This window comes from Oncorhynchus gorbuscha, linkage group LG07, assembly GCF_021184085.1.
Source record: "Oncorhynchus gorbuscha isolate QuinsamMale2020 ecotype Even-year linkage group LG07, OgorEven_v1.0, whole genome shotgun sequence".
In the NCBI taxonomy this organism is placed as follows: Eukaryota; Metazoa; Chordata; class Actinopteri; order Salmoniformes; family Salmonidae; genus Oncorhynchus; species Oncorhynchus gorbuscha.
The window spans coordinates 54,713,154-54,736,053 of record NC_060179.1 but is presented as its reverse complement, the minus strand read 5'-3'; the positions used below and the strand labels follow the sequence as shown (position 1 = coordinate 54,736,053).

General features: G+C 42.7%; 1 protein-coding gene across 5 annotated transcripts in view; it reads left to right on the top strand.

Moving 5' to 3' along the window:
- Positions 1–22,900, top strand: part of pcdh15b (protocadherin-related 15b) — a 230,847-nt gene that overhangs the window by 51,373 nt on the left and 156,574 nt on the right. For all 5 annotated transcript variants that reach the window (XM_046356770.1, XM_046356773.1, XM_046356772.1 and 2 more), the window contains 3 exons: positions 901–966; positions 21,832–21,992; positions 22,500–22,655. In XM_046356770.1, coding sequence (XP_046212726.1) covers positions 901–966; positions 21,832–21,992; positions 22,500–22,655 — 383 coding nt within the window. The remainder of the gene's footprint in view (positions 1–900; positions 967–21,831; positions 21,993–22,499; positions 22,656–22,900) is intronic.

Genomic DNA, 22,900 nt, shown 5'->3' with positions numbered 1-22,900 from the left:
AAAGGCCTTTGTTTGAGGGCCTAGTTATAACACAGTGGTGTTAAGAAACTCCTGGTTTACAGGCAACATCAAGCCTGGAAGTCACATTATGCTGGCTTGCAAAGTTGTGTTTAATTCATTCCTATTAGAATCTAGCCAGAGTTAGGATATCCAACACGTGGGATTTTATATCACCCGCAACCGGCACTCAGAATGACTGCCAAGTTAGGGAAGATTGAATACTGAAACTACCTCGATCATGTAAACTGGAACAACTATCTCAGTAATGAGTACAACTACTAACAGATTGGATTAGTTTAGCAAAATCTATGCTATTTATCTTTGTGTAGCATAAAATGTATCAATCAATCAATCAATGTAACATGCCAAAACACAGCTATTAAAACAAACTATTCTGAAAACCCCCCTGAAATAGAGCATGTTAGGAAATATGATATATGGTTATACTGTATGTAGAACCTTTCTTGCCTTCCAAAGAATCATCAAAGAACCCTTTCTTCCAAAAACAGGTATTAGGATGTTAAAGATTCTAGGTAGAACCCATTGCCTTACAAAGAACCCTTGTCTTCCAAAAAAGGTTCTTCAGATCAAAACGGTTCTTGGTAGAACGCTATCCATCCACAAAGAACCCTTTTGAAACCCTTTTTTCCCTAAAAGTGTATTTACCCCCACCAACCCTCCGGTAATAGCCTCATACTGCTCATAAAGAAGTCATATGTCATTACCACTGTGCACTTTGCTCATATTTTCCCTCTATTCTCCCCCATGGCAGTACATCTATATAGCTTAGTTCCATTCAGTGTTCCGTCCTGTGTGGCTTCTAGTCATAGTGCGACAGTAAATTGTAATGGTGCGTAACAGGAGATTACAGGTTAATGTATTTTCTTTCTTTTTCTTCAGAATGCAAACTCTCCAGGACTGGACCACCTGCCACAATTGTTGCCATAGATGAAGAGAGCCCAAATGGTATGTATTCTTTACATGCAGCATTGTTGAAACAATATACCAATGTCAGAGGTGGCAGTTAACCTAATGGTTAAGAGCGTCGGGCCAGTAACTGAAAGGTTGCTGGTTCGAATCCCCGAGCCGACGAAGTGACACGTCTGCCGATGTGCCCTTGAGCAATGCACTTAACCCTAATTGCTCCTGTTAGTCGCTCTGCCTAAGAGCGTCTTCTACATTATTAAAATGTAACGGAAGCTGGGATCATAAATAATCACAAACCCTGGTTGAGTCGCAGGGAATGAAAAGCTCCTCACACCTCAAAGAGCATTGCCTTTTTCCATGTAATAAAACAGACAAATGGATAGTTCACAAAATTCTTGTTCTGGAGGTTTTTCACCATGTGTGTGTTTACCACTTAAACTCCACATTCTCCACTTCCTAATTGTTTCCCTCAGTTGAGGGCTAAGCCATTACCAGTTTATGGGTGAATTTAAATGTGCCCACCAGGGAGGGAGGCACTAATGAGTGGAGCTGCTGTTTCTGTTCGTTGTTGTGGCCATATTTCTCTCCCTCTTAAAACCTCCCTTGATGGTTACACGCTGGGCCGGTCCCTGGCAGCCACATCACAGATGGTGTTCAGCATGCTGCACAGCCAGGGGCCCCTCGCTGTAATAGATCTCTCTGTTCTCCCTCCTTCTTCCCCTCTTTTCCTTCTTTCTCCAGACTCACTATTCGGTGTGGTGGCCCGGGCTGTGCTTCGTTGTTACCTGTAATTCCGTTTGAACATTACTGATGCATTTGACAGGTATAAGCGGAAGTTAGTGTCTGGCTGTTGTTTTAGTTACCAACTGCCTAATGAGCATCAAGGCTTTTCCACACTGCTGCTTCTTGGCAATGGACATCAGCAGTAGAGTTGGGCGGTATCCATATTTTCGTTCCATCATACCGTTTCTATACTATACCAGGGTATACGGTATTACCAGAAGTGCAAACAAGGGGCGCTATTTCAACACACAAAATAATTTAGGCAACAGGGATCTTGATCCAGAAAGGGATTGAATGTCTCTGCTGTAACCAAGAAGCTTGATCTTGACATCTAGCCAAGTTAGCAAACCAAATGCATAGCTGGATCCCTGAGATGCATATCATTTATGACACATTTTAGATTTTTTTTATAGTTATACTTAAGCAGCTCAACAAAAAAAAAACTATTTTTAACCTGTTAGTGATTCCTTCCCGTGCCAATCCCGTTAGCGGGATAGATTTGACAACATCCAGTGAAATTGCAGAGCGCCAAATTCAAACTACAGAAATATCAATATTCAAGATAACCGAAAATATAAGTGTAGTGCAACAAAATAAAGCTTAACTTCTTGGTAATCCAGGCGCAGTGTCAGATTTCAAAAAGGCTTTACGGCGAAAGCAAACCATGAGCTTATCTGAGGACAGCACCCCGAATTCAAACAAATGAAAATCCTTTTCAACCAGGCAGGTGGTGACAGAAAAGTCAGAAATAACGATATAATAAATGCCTTACCTTTGAAGATCTTCTTCTGTTGGCACTCCAAAATGTCCCAGAAACATCACAAATGGTCCTTTTGTTTGATAATGTCCTTCTTTATATGCCCAAAATGTCAATTTATTTGGCGCGTTTGATTCAGAAATACACCGGTTCTAACTCGCCCAACATAACTACAAAGTATCTAATAAGTTACCTGTAAACTTGGTTCAAACATTTCAAACAACGTTCCTAATCCAACCTAAGGTATCCTAAAACGTAAATAATCGATCAAATTTAAGACGGAATATACTGTGTTCAATACCGGATAAAAACAATGTGAAGCGCATTCCATTTCACTCACACCAAACAGTAGAATCCATCTGTGACACTCACAAAGAACAGCCGTACTTCTTCATTTCTCAAAAGAAAAGCATCGAACAATTTCTAGACTGTTGACATCTAGTGGAAGCCATAGGAACTGCAACCAGGTTCCTATTAAATAGGGCTTTCAATAGAAAACCAATGGGAAATACTATGACCTCAATTGTTTTTCCCCTGGATGGTTTGTCCTCGGGGTTTCGCCTGCCAAATCAGTTCTGTTATACTCACAGACATTATTTTAGCAGTTTTAGAAACTTTAGAGTGTTTTCTAACCAATTATATGCATATCCTAGCTTCTGGACCTGAGTAACAGGCAGTTTACATTGGGCATGCTGTTCATCCAGACGTGAAAATACTGGCCCTTATCCCTAAGAAGTTTTAAACTGTATTGAAAATCATACCGTTAGTATTTGGAAATACCCCGGTATCATCAGACAGCTCCCCTCACCTTGTCACCAGGACGGTCTACAGCTCCCCAAGTTGGTGGTGCTGGTTAGAGTCAGGGGTTGGAACCCCCCCAAAATTCCAACCGTTCTCGGGAAACGTTCAATCGGGCAGAAACTGAATACCTCAATGCCTGTCTGCCAGCTTGATATAGAAGCCACGTCCATGTGACTCACTGTCTATTAAAGCAATCCATTTCCTCATGAAGCTGGTTGAGAAAATGCCAAGAGTGTGCAAAGCTGTCATCAATGCAAAAGTTGGCTACTTTGAAGAATCTAAAATCTAAAATATATTTGATTTGTTTCACAATTATTTTGGTTACTACATGATTCCTTATGTGTTATTTCATAGTTTTGATGTCACTATTATTCTACAATGTTGAAAACAGTCATAATAAAGCAAAACCCTTGAATGAGTAGGTGTGTCCAAACTTTTGACTGGTACTGTATATAATCTAAACTCAGCAAAAAAGAAACATCCTCTCACTGTCAACTGTATTTATTTTCAGCAAACTTAACATGTGTAAATATTTGTATGAACATAACAAGATTCAACAACTGAGACATAAACTGAACAAGTTCCACAGACTGTTACGTCCTGACCTTAGTTACTTTTTTATGTCTCTAATTTAGTTTGGTCAAGGCGTGAGTTGGGGTGGGTATTCTATGTTTTGTATTTCTGATTTTGGCCGGGTATGGTTCCCAATCAGAGGCAGCTGTCAATCGTTGTCTCTGATTGAGAACCATACTTAGGCAGCCTGTTTTCCCACTATGGGTGGTGGTAGTTGTTTTCTGTTTTGTGTTGCTGCACCTTACAGGAGTGTTTCATTTTCGTTTCACTCTCTTTGTTATTTTGTTTAGTGTTTCTGTTCTAATAAACATGAACCCTTTCCACGCTGTGCATTGGTCAGATCCATCCTATTCCTCATCAGAAGAGGAAGACAATCGTTACACAGACGTGACGAACAGAAATGGAATAATGTGTCCCTGAACAAAGGGTGTCAAAATCAAAAGTAACAGTCAGTGTCTGGTGTGGCCACCAGCTGCATTAAGTACTGCAGTGCATCTCCTCCTCATGGACTGCAACACATTTTCCAGTTCTTGCTGTGAGATATTACCCCACTCTTCCACCAAGTCACCTGCAAGTTCCAGGACATTTCTGGGAGGAATGGCACTAGTCCTCACCCTTCGATCCAACAGATGTGCTCAATGGGATTGAGATGGCAGAACACTGACATTCCTGTCTTGCAGGAAATTACGCACAGAACAAGCAGTATGGCTGGGGGCATTGTCATGCTGGTGGATCATATCAGGATGAGGGTACCACATGAGGGAGGAGGATGTCTTCCCTGTAACGCACAGCAATGAGATTACCTGCAATGACAAGCTCAGTCCGATGATGCTGTGACACACCCCCCCAGACCATGACGGACCCTCCACCTCCAAATTGATCCCGCTCCAGAGTACAGGCCTCGTTGTAACACTCATTCCTTCGACCATAAACTCACCCATCACCCCTGGTGAGACAAAACCGTGACTCGTCAGTGAAGAGCACTTTTTTCCAGTCCTGTCTGGTCCAATGATGGTGGCTTTGTGTCCATAGGCAACGTTGTTTCCAGTGATGTCTGGTGAGGACCTACCTTACAACAGGCCTACAAGCCCTCAGTCCAGCCTCTCTCAGCCTATTGCGGACAATCTGAGCACTGGCAGAGGGATTGTGCGTTCCTGGTGTAACTCGGACAGTTTTTGCAATCCAGTCCCTGTGCCGCAGGTGTGATGTTCGGATGTACCGATCCTGTGCAAGTGTTGTTTACATGTGGTCTGCCACTGTGAGGACGATCAGCTGTCCATCCTGTCTCCCTGTAGCGCTGTCTTAGGCGTCTCACAGTATGGACATTGGAATTTATTGACCTGGCCACATCTGCAGTTCTCATGCCTCCTTGCAGCATGCCTAAGGTACGTTCACGCAGATGAGCAGGGACCCTGGGCATCTTTCTTTTGGTGTTTTTCAGAGTCAGTAGAAAGGCCTCTTTAGTGTCCTAAGTTTTCATAACTGTGACCTTAATTGCCTACCGTCTGTAAGCTGTTAGTGTCTTAACGACCGTTCCACAGGTGCATGTTCATTAATTGTTTATGGTTCATTGAACAAGCATGAAAAACTGTGTTTAAACCCTTTACAATGAAGATCTGTGAAGTTATTTGGATTTTTTAGGAATTATCTTTGAAAGACAGGGTCCTGCAAAAGGGAAGTTTCTTTATTTGCTGAGTTTATTTATGTATATATTTATTTATTTACACAATACCGGTTAAAGGTTTTAGAACACCTACTCATTCAAGGGGTTTTCTTTATTTTTTTTACTATTTTCTACATTGTGAAGACATAACTATGAAATAACACATGGAATCATGTAGTTTACAAAAAAGTGTTAAACAAATCAAAATATATTTTCTATTTGAGATTCTTCAAATTGCCATCCTTTGCCTTGATGACTGCTTTGCACACTCTTGGCATTCTCTCAGCCAGCTTCATCACCTGGAATGCATTTCAATTAACAGGTGTGCAGCCCAAATAAAGGCTTCAAGTAACAGACACATCTCAACATCAGCTGTTCAGAGGAGACTGTGTGAAACCGACCTTCGTGGTCGAATTTCTGCAAAGAAATCACTGCTACCGCTCTAACCACTAGGCTACCTGCCGCCCCTTGTTTACATGAGATGGAAGGGAGTTCCATTCAATCATGGCTCTATATAATACTGTATGTTTCCTGTCAGAGCTATATGTAAGTTGATTACACAGACAATTTGGAATTTTCAGCACATTCTCATAAAAACAAGAATTGATGCAATCTCTCTTCTACTTTGAGCCAAGAGCGACTGACATGTTAACATTAGTCCTCTGTGTGCATTGACGGGCTAGATGTGCTGCTCTGTTCTGGGCCAGATGCAGCTTGTCTAGGTCCTTTTTTGCAGCACCGGGCAATATTCAAGATTAGATCAAACTAGAGCCTGCAAGACTTGTTTGGTTGACTGTTGTTTTAAAAATGCTGAGTATCTCGTTACCACACACAGCCCTTCCATACCTATGCTTTTAGTTTTAGATATATTCAGGACTAGTTCATTACTAGCCACCCATTCTAAAACTGACTGCAACTATTTGTTTAGGGTTGCTGTGATTTCACTTGCTGTTGTTGCTGATGGGTATAATGTTGAATCATCAGCGTACATAGACATACAGGCTTTGTTAAAGGCTAGTGGTAGATCATTAGTAAAAATAGAGAACAGTAAATGACCAAGACAGCTTCCTTGCGGAACACCACACTAATGTTTTACATTGGAGAAGCTTCCATGAAAGAGAACCCTCTGTGTTCTGTTGGATAGATTGCTCTCAACCCATGATTATGGTAGAGGATGTAAAGTCATTTCACATAGGTTTATCCAGTAACAGATTATGGTCAATAATATTTAATTCTGCGTTAAGTAAAACCATACAACTCCCACAATCCTCTTTATTATAAATGTATTTTAGCTAATCATCAGTCATTTGTGTCAGTGCAGTACATGTTGAATGCCCTTCTCTATAAGCATGCTGAAAGTACATTGTTAATTTGTTCACATGGAACAGCACTGTATCAACAACAAAAATCCAAAAGTTTGTGATTGGTTGGCTGTTCGAACCAGTAAAGGGCGCTTTACCATTCTTGGGTAGCGGAATTACTCTATTTTCCCTCCAGGTCTGAGGACAAACACTTTTTCCAGGCACAGATGAAAGATAACAGGAGTGGCAATATAGTCCGCTACCATCCTAAGTAGTTTTCCATCTAGTTTCACATTATTGATTGACAACAATAATTTTCTAATTTGACTTGCAGTATCAAAGAAAAAAAATTGGGGGAGAGAGGTTTTGTGCAGGAGTCAGAATGTTTGCATTGAAAAGCTCTTTAGTTCAACTGTATATTTTCCAAGGTCAGAGGATTTAAGGGAATTTGTTCCTCGTGAAACAGTAATTTACCTGTGATTTTCACCCCATACTGCGTGAAAGCGCCTTTAACTCCTCACTTAATGGATGAACCATGCCTCAGCATAAGAAATCACATGTTATGTAGTTTAAGCCATGCCCTATCCAACGCAATTGCTGTCGAGAATATATTTTAGATTGGCACCAGGATATTTCTCATATAGTGTGTTTGTAGTTGTTCACTCATCCACAGTCAATTTATTTATTCAATAACATTGATTTCATGGGCCTCCCTTTTGAATTTCAGAGAGTTTGCTTCCTTCTGCAGGCATAAAGAAACACGCCTAAGCTTTGGAAAAACAGTGATGGACCACAAACCAAGTGCTGTGTATCACACAGATTAACATAGCAATAGTATCATTCTCCCCGAAGTTGAATTCAATCATCCTTTTCCAGCTAGAGACCGAGAGGGAGTGTTGCCAAAATCACTGTTCTGTGAGATGAATTTGGAGAATAGACCTTTCTGCAGACACCGTAAAGATTTCGCTCTAAAATGAAAGCAAATCAGGTCAGCTGTAAATTTGTGAACCCATTTCCTTAAAACTTCGGCTTGTCTCAGCAAATTCATTAGGTTTTTTTTTTCAGGTGTACTTCACTCCGTTCCGACAGCTGGAAAGTCATTTAATAGGAAATGAATAAAGTTATAGCCCTGACAACTTTTTATTATAAAGGGACAATTTTATGTATGATTGCCAAGTCATATAAACCTAAAGTGTCATTTGAAGATATAACCTTAGCCGGCTTTGACAATTGTTCTGTATTTCTCTGCAAATTCAACTGGGATAAAAACAATAGACACTGTGACATTGGGTTCATTGCTAGATTAATTTTGCTCTCCTATGGTCTTTTAATGTCGAGGCACAGTGGCGAGTGTCAGGTGTGGATGATGGAATCTGGGGTGTGGGGCCAGTGAGTGTGATGGAGGTGCACCCGAGGGTCATGCAGTAGTGAGGTATTCCCTCCCACCCACACACACACACACACACACACACACACACACACACACACACACACACACACACACACACACACACACACACACACACACACACACACACACACACACACACACACACACACACACACACACACACACACACACACACTATGGCCTATGAGGCAGGAGAGAGGTGGTTAGCAGATCAGCAACCCTGGGGTCAATTTCAAGGTCCCCTTCTTGAGTGTCCACCCAATAGCACAGGAGACAAAGGTGACGAGAAGGGGGCGGGGTCAGGTAACGAGAGGGATAGGAATCAATTGTGACATCACAAGGAAGGACAGGGGTCATTGATCTAATAGGACAGTACTGAGTGTGAAGGGGAGCTTCTGAGAGGGACAGGGTCAAAGGAGGCAGGGCATAGGTAGTCTGGTACCAGATCTCGATGCCATTTTTAAAACTCCATGCGATTGCATACAGTACACCATGCTAAAGGATAGGTATCAGGCAGAAAAGATGACCAGGACTGGACTATTGAAATGGGGAAGGAGGAGATGGAATGGTGAACATCCAGTCCTGGTTAGCTATTTTTTACACTTCCTTCTTCTCCTGGTTACTTCCTCACCTCTTAACTCCACTCATATTTTATTATCCCTATAATGTGGCAACTGTAACATTTTGGAAATATTTTAAAGTTGGTTATGCAATACCAGTTATGCCGTTCCAGTCAGATTCGAGCAATACATATCTTTACAGTAATACATAACATGAAACATTACCCTGAAACCCTTTTGTCCCGATCACCTGCCACTCCGGGAGGATAAGCATCTTTACCCAGGTCTGTACTGTTTATGAGAAGTGCTATCATTCAGTGATTGAGAACCTGTGTTGTTGCTGCCTGTGTCCCCTTTCTTCCCAGACTGCGTGGTGGTTTGCATTAGGACTCTCTGCCAGCCACTGCTCTATTTCATTCTGGAAAGGTAGACCGGCAGATCGGCATTGTGCTCACAGTTTTATGAGACCTAGCTAGAGCCTTGGACTATGTTTCTTGATTAGAGCAAAGTAGTCCCAGGCTCGTGGAATGGTAGTGCTCAGGTCCTTTAAGGACTGTAGTACTAGCAGTTGCAGCAGAGGGTAAAATATTTAGGCCAGTTTATGGGGACCATGTCCAATTGTCCTCAGGTTAGGGATTTTGAAAGTGAAAATGTCTTTAGGCTTCATGGTGATGGTAGAAAATATCACAAACGGACATTGCCCCCGGACACACTTGGATCATTACCTCATACATGTACTCTAGCGTATCTGGTCCCACATCCCACAAAGCACCATTATTTCTAGAAGCAGATTGAGCCTTGGAGATGAAGACGATGTACAAGGCTGTACTGTGTCGGTCACCATTGGTCACGTTGACTCGCTCCCTCCCTAATGTTTTGTGAAGAGCGTATTTAATCTACCAGTACATCCTGCAGGAAATCCCCCCCACCCCTGATATGCCCATTTTGATTTTACTCAATAAAATATTAATCTTCGGACTCCTCCCGGCCAGAGTTGCTGACTTGTCAAGTAATGTCAGGGCGAAATAGACTATTTATTACCATTGTCAATGGCCAAAAACATATATTTCCTTGGATTCAATTGAAGGGAAAATATGTGAAGCAAAAGTTCTCCCTCTTTTAAATAAAACATTTTTACCTGTATAAAGTATAACCTTGATTTATAATTGTCATACGGTACTAAGCCTATGTATAACACTGTTGATATCTCATCAATGATCCGCAGACGTCATACTCAACATAAAATACATTTACACACTAAAACAATGTATTTGTATGTATTTTGCTTTTACCGAGTGCCACAGACTGGTAATCTGCTGTACCGTGTTCTTCTTTCGAGTGCTGTTCATCACCACGGTGTACGTAGAAACGAGCAACACGTGCACGTTTGTCTTCGCCTTGATGGTATCACAACAAATGCTGATGGGCGTCAAGAGGCAAAACAACGTTTGTGATTTTGGTACGTCGGGGAGTGGGATAACCCTCACAGAAGGAAAATAGATTGCAGGTCATTGGATCAGGTTTGCCGAGTGAGCGTGAGATTGAAAGAATGTATGCTGTAGGGGCTTTTTTTTATGGAGCTGTAGACGGGTTGGTTGTTTAGCAACAACGGGGAAAAACAGATGAGGTTGGCTTAGATTGTTGACAACTTGTAAGCTATACAAGACATGGTATCAACAACATGATAAAACAAGCTGAGATGAGCCACTTGCGATTCCCCACATGGCAGTTTCTTGTCATTCTTGCCAGCAATCTGGCCAACCAGAATCATGACAACAGGCTGCCTTCTGGGGTGCACATCGTTTTCGTGACGTTGTCATCCAAGCCATCTATAGAGAGAGCAGCCGAGCAGATCAGACGTCTAGTACTTGATCAGTTATTACAGTTATGACAAACTAGTTGATCACTCCTATAGGCTTTTCTCTCAAACTGCAAGGCCTTCTATACTGTGTGTGTGACTAAAACCCCACTGACAATGATAGGCGAATGTAAATGCTTACATTCCATACCATGGTCTCTGGTATTTATAAGAATAAAATAATATACCTTAGACAGGCACTCTATAGCTCAGATGTAAGGAATCTATTCAATAACCGTCAGGATTTTGTGGTCTCAGTTATTCCATATAAAAAGCTTGAGATTGACGTCGGGTGATGTGCAGTTATTTACATCCCCCAACAATATGCCCAATAGCAGTATGCCTACTAACAAAATATCCCTGCCAATGAGGGTACTCTACTCTGTCTGGGCAATTCCAAAAGAGATAATGGACCAACATCAGTCTCTCTGCTGCCTGTCCTACTGTATATGCTTTCTCTACATGGGGTGAATGGGAACATTGTGTTAATGTGTAAACAGCCAGCCTGACCCAGCAGCAACCTTCTCCCTGTGTCCTGGATGCTGGAGCCCAGTATGATCAGACAGAGAGCCAAGCCAAGCTCCCCCTCCCCATCTACGTCACCAGTCACAGGTGCACTGCCAGCTTGCGGGACCATGTCAGGCTGCCAAGATGCCATCCCATTTGCCAGCTGCTGAGGGACCTGCACGACTCCGCTCACTGCTAGTCAAATGTCAGCCTACAGCTGCCGGAGAACAGGGAGGGGAGTGCAGTCTGTACCTGTGCTCTAACTCAAACACCGTCGGCATCAGCCGCTAATGTGTTCTTTAACCATCAGTGTAGAATAACAACCATCTGGCTGCTGTACACAAACATAGTAGGGAAGGAGGTACGATTAGAGAGTGATAAGGAAGACATGAATAATGTGTAGATGGTAAAAACAAATGTGTAACGAATGGAAATGTTCCAGCACCGATAGCTGAACTTCCGGGAAAGCCCGACACTTCTGCTTTTGATATCTTTCAGATGGATGACTTGATCTGACGAGGATTCCAGTGGAGATTGACATTTTGCCCATTGGTGTGTCTGTCTGCCACGTGCATCACAGTTGGGAAATTGCAAACATTTCTACTTATTCTGTCCAGCAAATGAACAAGTGAAACATATTGTCTGTCATCAAACATTTTAAATGAACGCCATCACAAGGAAGAAGAGTCCCTTAGCACATTAGAGGATTGATGCAGCCTGTGAACCGAGTCTCACCCCATTTTCTCATAGACATTTGCGATGTTTACTTGTGCGGATTCCTTACGCTCTCTTCATCTAGTAAATGTAAAAACAAAACCTATTAACCTTTTTCAGCTCAGCTTGTAATTCTCTTTCGTTTTTATCCCTGTAGATATTGGCTTAGTTACATGCATTGTTCCCACTTCCCAGAGTCTTCACTGGTAAAAAGTTACTATTGTATTGGTGGAGAAGTACATTGGACCTAGTTACCTCAACAGCAACATACAGCACATCACGCCAAAACAAAAGCAAAGGGACGGCGAATTCAACTTTAAGAGACAGTTGCAAACCTAAGGCTGTGTGTGTGTGTGTGTGTGTGTGTGTGTGTGTGTGTGTGTGTGTGTGTGTGTGTGTGTGTGTGTGTGTGTGTGTGTGTGTGTGTGTGTGTGTGTGTGTGTGTGTGCGTGCGTGCGTGCGTGCGTGCGTGCGTGCGTGCGTGCGTGCGTGCGTGCGTGCGTGCGTGCGTGCGTGCGTGCGTAGTCGTCTGTTGATTGAACATGCAGATCTTTGAGGATCTCTGTCTACAGGGACCCTGGTTTTCCAATCAGGCAACATAAAAATTGTAATAAGGAATTTAGGTAGGAACCAACTATAGTAAAAAAAATAAAGTGCCATGTAAAATGTAAATGAAAGAAGTACTGAAGGTGACAGGGTTTTGGTAGCATGCGCACTAATGTAAATCCAATCTTGATCGTACGCCGCACACACACTCGTGCTTATTCAAATTCTACATAGCCAAGCATTCTAGTCTGTTGTCAGAAACATGCTTCAAACACGGTAGTAAACTGCTGCAAGCACAAGTTGTGGCTTTCACATTCCCATATACTGTCAACATACAGCAACGGTAATCCTCAAATATGTGTTTGCATTAAACTGCGCCTCAGTGTAAAAATGGCAGGTTATTTATCAGTCCTTGTAGCCTGCTGTGCCTCGATAGGAAAACTTCTGACTCTATGACACTTAATATAGAAAAAAACAGCTGTTTTTACTGTGCACTAAGAACAGTCAAACAGTCAAGGAGAGTCGTGAGGTTGGAGTGTCGTGTTCATCTGTACATTTCATCTGTCTTTCTTGCAAAGTTCTGCTAGCTAAGCAGAGCTACTCCAGGTCACTCAGCCAGCGCTGCTAGAGGCTGGAGCCAGCCTGAGGTTAACTACTCAAGTCAAAATGTATTTGTCAAAATGCGGAGAATACAACAGGTGTAGACTTTACTATGAAATGCTTAATTACGAGCCCTTTCCCAACAATGCAGAGTTAAAAGGTAAGAAAATGTGAGAATGAAAATAGAAAATAGTAACAGAATAAATAACAATAACAAAGCTATACTGAACAAAAATATAAACACCATTTATTTGATTTTACTGAGTTACATTTAATATGAGTAAATCAATTAATTAGGCCTTAATCTATGGGTTTCACATGACTGGGAATACAGATATGCATTCAAATTGCCATTGATAAAATGCAATTGTGTTCATTGTGCATAGCTTATGCCTAACCATACTGCCACCATGGGGCACTCTGTTCACAACATTGACTTCGGCAAATGGCTCGCCCACACGACACCATACATGTACGTGGTCTGCGATTGTGAGGCCAGTTAGACGTACTACCAAATCCTCTAAAACGATGTTGGGGGTGGCTTATGGTAGATAAATTAGCATAAAATACTCTAGCAACAGCTCTGATGGACATTCATGCAGTCGGCATGCCAATTCCACACACCCTCAAAACTTGAGACATCTTTGGCATTGTTTAGTGTGACAATACTGCACATTATAGAGTGGCCTTTTCTTGCCCCCAGCACAAGGTGCACATGTTCAATGATTGTGCTGTTTAATCAGCTTCTTGATATGCCACACCTGTCTGGTGGATGGATTATCTTGGCAAAGGAGAAATGCTCACTAACAGATATGTAAACAGCATTTGTGAGAAATACGCTTTTTGTGTGTATGGAACATTTCTGGGATCTTTTATTTCAGCTCATGAAACATGGGACCAACACTTTACATGTTGTGTTTTATATTTTTGTTCAGTGTACAAGGAGTACCGGTACTGAGTCAATGTGCAGGAGTATGAGGTAGTTGAGGTAATATGTACATGTAGGTAGGGGTAAGAGTGACTAGGCAATCAGGTTACATAATAAGCAGTAGCATCACCGTATGTGAAGAGTGTGAACATGTGTGTTTGGCGTCCATATGCATGTGTGTGTTTTGTGTTGTGAGCGTATGTCGTATGTGTGTGTTGGAGTGTCATGGTAAGTACAGTACCAGTCCAAAGTTTGGACACACCTACTCATTCAAGGGTTTTTATTTATTTGGACTGTTTTCTACATTGTAGAATAATAGTGAAGACACTATGAAACTATGAAATAACACATATGGAATCATGTAGTAACCAAAAAAAGTGTTAAACAAATTCTTTGTTTAAAAAAATGTAGATTCCTCAAAGTAGCCACCATTTGCCTCGATGACAGCTTTGCACACTCTTGGCATTCACTCAACCAGCTTCATTTGGTAGTCACCTGGAATGCATTTAAATGAACAGGTGTGCCTTGTAGAATTATTTTCCTTCTTAATTTCCTTCGGTTTGAGCCAATCAGTTGTGTTGTGACAAGGTGTTATACAGCAGATAGCCCTATTTGATAAAAGACCAAGTCCATATTATGGCAAGAACAGCTTAAATAAACAAAGAGAAATGACAGTCCATCATTACTTTAAGACATGAAGGTCAGTCAATCCGGAAAATGTCAAGAAATTTGAACGTTTCTTCAAGTGCGGTCGCAAAAACCATCAAGCTCTGTGATGAAACTGGCTATCATGAGAACCGCCAAAGAAATGGAAGACCCAAGTTACCTCTGCTGCAGGGGATAAGTTCATTAGAGTTAACAGCCTCAGAAATTGCAGCCCAAAGAAATGCTTCAGAGTTCAAGTAACAGACACATCTCAACATCAACTGTTCAGAGGAGACTGCGTGAATCAGGCCTTCATGGTCGAATTGTATTTATATAGCCCTTCTTGCATCAGCTAATATATCAGTGCTGTACAGAAACCCAGCCTAAAACCCCAAACAGCAAGCAATGCAGGTATAGAAGCACAGTGACTAGGAAAATCTCCCTAGAAAGGCCAAAACCTAGGAAGAAACCTAGAGAGGAACCAGGCTATGAGGGGTGGCCAGTATTCTTCTGGCTGTGCCAGATGGAGATTATAACAGAACATGGCCAAGATGTTCAAATGTTCATCAATGACCAGCATGGTCAAATAATAATAATCGCAGTAGTTGTCGAGGGTGCAACAAGTCAGCACCTCAGGAGTAAATGTCAGTTGGCTTTTCATAGCCAATCATTGAGAGTATCTCTACCGCTCCTGCTGTCTGTAGAGAGTTAAACACAGCAGTCCTGGGACAGGTAGCACGTCCGGTGAACAGGTCAGGGCTCCATAGCCACAGGCAGAACAGTTGAAAATGGAGCAGCAGCACGGCCAGGTGGACTGGGCAGAGCAAGGAGTCATCATGCCAGGTAGTCCTGAGGCATGGTCCTAGGGCTCAGGTCCTCCGAGAGAAAGAAAGAGAGAATTAGAGAGAGCATATGTAAATTCACACAGGACACCGGATAAGACAGGAGAAGTAATCCAGATATAACAGATGACCCTATCCCCCCGACATATAAACTACTGCAGCATAAATACTGGAGGCTGAGACAGGAGGGGTCAGGAGACACTGTGGACCCATCCGATGATACCCCAAGACAGGGCCAAACAGGCAGGATATAACCCCACCCACTTTGCCAAAGCATACCACTAGAAGGATATCTTCAAACACCAACTTACTACCCTGAGACGAGGTTGAGTATAGCCCACGAATATCTCCCCCACGGCACAACCCATGTGGGGGGGGCGCCAACCCAGACAGGAAGACCACATCATTGACTCAACCCACTCAAGTGACGCACCCCTCCTAGGGACATCATGGAAGAGCACCAGTAAGCCCGTGACTCAGCCCCTGTGATAGGGTTAGAGACAGAGAATCCCAGTGGAGCGAGGGGAACCGGCTAGGCAGAGACAGCAAGGGAGGTTCGTTGCTCCAGAGCCTTTCCGTTCATCTTCACACTTCTGGGCCAGACTACACTCAATCATATGACCTACTGAAGAGATGAGTCTTCAGTAAAGACTTAAAGGTTGAGACCGAGTCTGCATCTCTCACATGGGTTGGCAGACCATTCCATAACAATTGAGCTCTATAGGAGAAAGCCCTGCCTCCAGCTGTTTGCTTAGAAATTCTAGGGACAATTAGGAGGCCTGCGTCTTGTGACCGTAGTGTACGTGTAGGTATGTACAGCAGGACCAAATCAGAAAGACATGTAGGAGCAAGCCCATGTAATGTTTTGTAGGTTAGCAGTAAAACATTGAAATCAGCCATAGCCTTAACAGGAAGCTAGTGTAGTGAGGCTAGCACTGGAGTAATATGATCACATTTTTTGGTTCTAGTCAGGATTCTAGCAGCAGTATTTAGCACTAACTGAAGTTTATTTAGTGCTTTATCCGGGTAGCCGGAAGGTAGAGCATTGCAGTAGTCTAACCTAGAAGTAACAAAAGCATGGATAAATTTTTCTGCATATTTTTTGGACAGAAAGTTTCTGATTTTTGCAATGTTACGTAGATGGAAAAAAGCTGTCCTTGAAACAGTCTTGATATGTTCATCAAAAGAGCCATCAGGGTCCAGAGTCACGCTGAGGTCCTTCAGTTTTATTTGAGACGACTGTACAACCATTGAGATTAATTGTCAGATTCAACAGAAGATCTCTTTGTTTCTTGGGACATAGAACAAGCATCTCTGTTTTGTCCGAGTTTAAAAGTAGAACGTTTGCAGCCATCCACGTCCTTATGTCTGAAACTCAGGCTTCTAGCGAGGGCAGTTTTGGGGCTTCACCATATTTCATCAAAATGTACAGCTGTGTGTCATCCGCATAGCAGTGAAAGTTAACATTATGTTTTCGAATGACATCCCCAAGAGGTAAAATATATAGTGAAAACAATAGTGGTCCTACAACGGAACCTTGAGGAACACCGACATTTACAGTTGATTTGTCAGAGGACAAACAATTCACAGAGACAAACTGATATCTTTCCGACAGATAAGATCTAAACCAGGCCAGAACTTGTCCGTGTAGACCAATTTGGGTTTCCAATCTCTCCAAAAGAATGTGGTGATCGATGGTATCAAAAGCAGCAATAAGGTCTAGGAGCCCGAGGACAGATGCAGAGCCTCGGTCTGACACCATTAAAAGGTAATTTTCCACCTTCACAAGTGCAGTCTCAGTGCTATGATGGGGTCTAAAACAAGACTAAATCATTTTGTATACATTGTTTGTCTTCAGGAAGACAGTGAGTTGCTGTGCAACAGCTTTTACTAAATAATTTGAGAGAAATGGAAAATTCAATATAGGTCGATTCGTTTTTTATATTTTCTGGGTCAAGGTTTGGCTTTTTCAAGACAGGCTTTATTGCTGCCACTTTTAGTAAGTTTTGTACACAGCCGGTGGATAGAGATCCGTTTATTATGTTCAACATAGTAGGGCCAAACACAGGAAGCAGCTCTTTCAGTAGTTTAGTTGGAATAGGGTCCAGTATGCAGCTTTAAGGTTTAGAGGCCATGATTATTTTCATCATTGTCAAGAGATATAGTGCTAAAACACTAGTGTCTCCCTTGAACCTAGGTCCTGGCAGAGTTGTGCAGACTAAGTACAACTGAGCATTGGAGGAATACGCAGATTTAAAGAGGAGTCCATAATTTGCTTTCTAATGATTATGATCTTTTACTCAAAGAAGTTCATGAATTTATTACTGCTGAAGTGAAAGCCATCCTCTCTTGAGGAATGCTGCTTTTTAGTTAGCTTTGCGACAGTATCAAAAATACATTTTGGATTGTTCTTATTTTCCTCAATTAAGTTGGAAAAATATGATGATCGAACAGCAGTGAGGGCTCTTCGATACTGCACGGTACTGTCTTTCCAAGCTAGTCGGAACACTTCCAGTTTGGTGTGGCGCCAATTCCGTTCCAATTTTCTGGAAGCTTGGTTCAGAGCTCGGGTATTTTCTGTATACCAGGGAGCTAGTTTCTTATGACAAATGTCCAACTTCATCTAGGGTATTGCGTAAGGTTAAATTGAGTTCCTCGGTTAGGTGGTTAATTAACTGAATTTTGTCATCTGACGTCCTTGGGTAGGCATAGGGAGTCTGGAAGGGCATCAAGGAATCTTTGTGTTGTCTGAGAATTTATAGCACGACTTTAGATGCTCCTTGGTTGGGGTCTGAGCAGGTTATATGTTGCGATTGCAAACGTAATAAAATGGTGGTCCTATATTCCAGGATTATGAGGAAAAACATTAAGATCCACAACATTTATTCCATGGGACAAAACTAGGTCCAGAGTATGACTGTGGCAGTGAGTAGGTCCAGAGACATGTTGGACAAAACCCACTGAGTCAATGATGGCTCCGAAAGCCTTTTGGAGTGGGTCTGTGGATTTTTCCATGTGAATATTAAAGTCACCAAAAAATAGAATATTATCTGCTATGACTACTAGGTCTGATAGGAATTCAGGGAACTCAGTGAGGAACGCTGTATATGGCCCAGGAGGCCTGTAAACAGTAGCTATAAAAAGTGATTGAGTAGGCTGCATAGATTTCATGACTAGAAGCTCAAAAGATGAAAACATCGTTTTTTTTTGTAAATTGTCATGTGCAATCGTAAATGTTAGCAACACCTCTGCCTTTGCGGGATGCACGTGGGATATGGTCACTAGTGTAACCAGGGGGTGAGGCCTCATTACACAGTCAATTAATCAGGCTTAAACCATGTTTCAGTCAAGCCAATCACATCAAGATTATGATAAGTGATTATTTCATTGACTATAACAGCCTTTGAAGTGAGGGATCTAATGTTAAGTAGCCTTAATTTGAGATGTGAGGTATCACGATCTCTTTCAATAATGGCAGGAATGGAGGAGGAGATTGCTAAGGCGAACACTGCAGTGTTTAGTTTTGCCCAACCCAGGTCGAGGCACAGACACGGTCTCAATGGGGATACACTGACTGTGCTAGTGGCAGACTCCACTAAGCTGGCAGGCTGGCTAACAACCTGCTGCCTGGCCTACAACCCATTTCATTGGGGAGCTAGGGGAGTTCGAGCCCTGTCTATGTTCATAGACAAGATGAGAGCACCCCTCCAGCTAGGATGGAGTCCATCACTCCTCAACAGGCCAGGCTTGGTCCTGTTTGTGGGTGAGTCCCAGAAAGAGGGCCAATTATCTACAAATTCTATATTTTGGGAGGGGGAGAAAACAGTTTCAACCAGCGATTGAATTGTGTGACTCTGCTGTAGAGCTCATCACTCCCCCTAACTGGGAGGGGGCCAGAGACAATTACTCGATGCCGACACATCTTTCTAGGCGATTTACACGCTGAAGCTATGTTGTGCTTGGTGTCCTCTGACAGTTTCATCCTAACATCATTGGTGCCGACGTGGATAACAATATCTCTATATTCTCTACACTCGGCAGTTTTAGGTTTAGCCAGCACCATTTTCAGATTGGCCTTAACGTCGGTAGCCCTGCCCCCTGGTAAATAGTGTATGATCGCTGGATGATTCATTTGAAGTCTAATACTGCGGGTAATGGAGTTGCCAATGACTAGGGTTTTAAATTTGTCAGAGCTAATGGTGGGAAGCTTCGCTGTCTCGGACCCCGTAACGGGTGGAGTAGAGACCAGAGAAGGCTTGGCCTCTGACTCCGACTCGCTGCTTAATGGGGAGAACCGGTTGAAAGTTTCTGTTGGCTGAATGAGCAACACCGGTTGAGCATTCCTACAGCATTTCCCTCCAGAAGCCATGAGAAAGTTGTCCGGCTGCATGAACCGTGCGAGGGGATTTATACTAACATTACTATCTGTACTTACTGGTGGCACAGACGCTGTTTCATCCTTTCCTACACTGAAATTAGCTGCAGCACAGCTATCCTCGCCGTAAGGCTATTGTTCTCCTGTATGTTATGAGTACATCATGTTAATGTTGCTACTTGGCTTCAGCTGTTGGAAGTCCTGACAAACCATGTCCAGATGAAACGTCCGCAGTGAAAAAGTTGAATGAAAAAAAGTTGAGTGAGGGGAAAAACTAAAATTACAAACTGTAATTAAAAAGTAAGATCCGTAAAGTTGGTAGCAAAGTAAGGTTGGCAACAAAACGTACAGCAGCACGTAAACAAGTCTGCAAGTTGTGACCGCAAAGAAACCACTACTAAAGGACACCAATAAAAAGAAGAGACTTGCTTGTGCCAAGAAGCATGTTGGACATTAGACCTGTGAAATCTGTTCTTTGATCTGATTAGTCCAAATTTGCAATTTTTGGTTCCAACCGCCGTGTCTTTGTGAGACGCAGAGTAGGTGAATGGATGATCTCTGCATGTGTGGTTCCCACCGTGAAGCATGGAGGAGGAGGTGTGGGGGTGCTTTGCTGGTGACACTGTCAGTGATTTATTTACAATTCAAAGCACACTTAACCAGCATGGCTACCACAGCATTCTACAGCCATATGCCATCCCATATGGTTTGCGCTTAGTGGGACTATATCATTTGTTTTTCAACAGGACAATGACCCGAAACACCAAGACCAAGAAGGAGAGTGATGGATTTCTGCATCAGATGACCTGGCCTCCACAATTACCCAACCCCATCCCAATTGAAATTATTTGGGATGAGTTGGAAGTAGCTAACAAGTGCTCAGCATATGTGGGAACTCCTTTAAGACTGTTGGAAAATAATTATTCATGAAGCTGGTTGAGAAAATGCCAAGAGTGTGCAAAGCTGTCATCAAGGCAAAGGGTGGCTACCAACTGTCCATGAGCGTTAGTGTGAGACGCATCACAGCAGGCTGGACCAGCCATGACGTGGCTAGCAAAGGAGAAAGAGATACGTGGGCCTGTCTGCCCTTCCCCTGACTTCCCTCTGGCCTAGCTGCATACTGGATGTAGTCTAGACATGGGTTTGATTGCCTTTCCAACTGCACAACAGTTGATGTCAGAAAAGGTGTGTGTGTGTGTGTGTGTGTGTGTGTGTGTGTGTGTGTGTGTGTGTGTGTGTGTGTGTGTGTGTGTGTGTAGCCTTGTGGTTAGGAGCGTTGGGTCAGTAACCGGAAGGTCACTGGTTTGAATCCACCGAACCGACTAGGTGAAATATCTGCTGGTGCCCTTGAGGCACTTAACCCTAATTTCTCCTGTAACTCGCTCTGGATAAGAGCGTTTGCTAAATGGCTCAAATGTAAAATATAAATAAATATGTATACAGGTACTGTGTAATTAGCAGAGGCTGAACTGGCCAGTGCTTATCTGAATTAGAATGAATGTACATGGACTGCAGTACCTTCAGGCTTGGGCTTCATCAAAGCTTGGTACCAGGCAGGCACTTAGTCCTTATCTGGACTGCAGCAGCAAAGTGTGTGTGGGAATGCAGGCATAGCATGTTTCAGACAAGGTCGTCAAGAGCTCAAATGTAATTTTAGCTTGGCCGCCTCCCTGGTTTTCATAGACCAATAGTTGAAGACATATTTTCAGACGTTTTGTATCATTCAAATGGTCTCCTTTGATTTGAAAACATTTCAGTCAAGCAGTTGTTGAGGTTTTTCTATAAGATTGTTTTCATTGTCAGAAAATAAGTTCTATGAGTGTGAAGCTTTGTTTTCCTGGGCACACTGCTCTCTACTCCTGCTTTTCTGAAAGATCCTAACAGTCGCTCGTAAAAGAGCACTCGAGAAGAGTGAGATTAACAACACAAGGGAATGTTGCCTAGGGAAAACCTGCTCCCAGCAGGTATATTTATCACAGCTCTGTCAATCAACTCCTGGCTGCATTTCAAATGAACCACTTTTTTCTTTTGTCTCATAAGGAACGCTTTTGGTTGAGAATATGCAAATCCAAGGCCGAGCGGAAGACCCAGGTAGAACCATCTCTCTCTCCCTCCGAGACAACTACAACCACTGGGTAATACTGGACCCGGTCAGACAGAGGCTCTACCTGAACAGCACCGGCAGGGCCCTCGACCGAGATGTAAGCATTCAAACATGCTACGACTATTCCTATGTTTTTGCTGTGGGGTTTGGGTTACTCTAAAGAAGAAAAAAAAACAGTTCACCGCAAGTTAGCGACACATTTACATTCCCTTCAAATACATCCTGAGGTAAAATAAGCTCCACAGCATACTGCAGCCACGTTGTGTTTCTTTGCATTCTCCTATTAAACATGTACAGTGTGCAAGCAACAAACCTATCCATTCTTGAAAGAAAAGTCCTGCACATGCACTGAACTGTACACTTTGAACAGTGCACCGGATAGAAACGTTGGCTAAATGGTATATATGTTATGTGCCGGTGTTAGCGTAGTTTATGATAATAGAAAAGCAAAGCATACGTCTGATCTGAAGCATAACTTTCTTTACATGTTCTACACATCAATCCCAGTCATTTTGTTCAGTGTGAACCAGTTGAAAGGAGACAAATGATTCTCTGTCCCCTGCTGTCCTTGGTTCCTTCTGAAACTATCCCCCCCCCCTCTTAGCCCCCCTCCTACATCCATTCCATCGTGGTCCAGGTCCAGTGCACCAACGAGCTGGTCGGAAGCATCATTCGACACGAGGTGCGCATCGTTGTGAGGGATCGCAATGACAACACGCCCCAGTTCCAGAAGCCTCGCTACTATGTCGCCATAAACGAGGTGAGACCCCCAGGACAACCTAGTTAAATCTTTTTTACAATCCAAGACGTGTCTGACTCTCGCTCCGAGTTCACAGGCCACCATTGAGCAGTATCTCATTTACTTAGTATTGAATATTTCAGTCCGTTCAACCTGAATAGGGCCATACAATTTGGGAAAGGCTGTAAAAATGTGAAATATTAGCCATTGCTCAGTGACTGTGGACTGGTAGGTACGGTAATAAATTCAAATCTAATTACATTTAT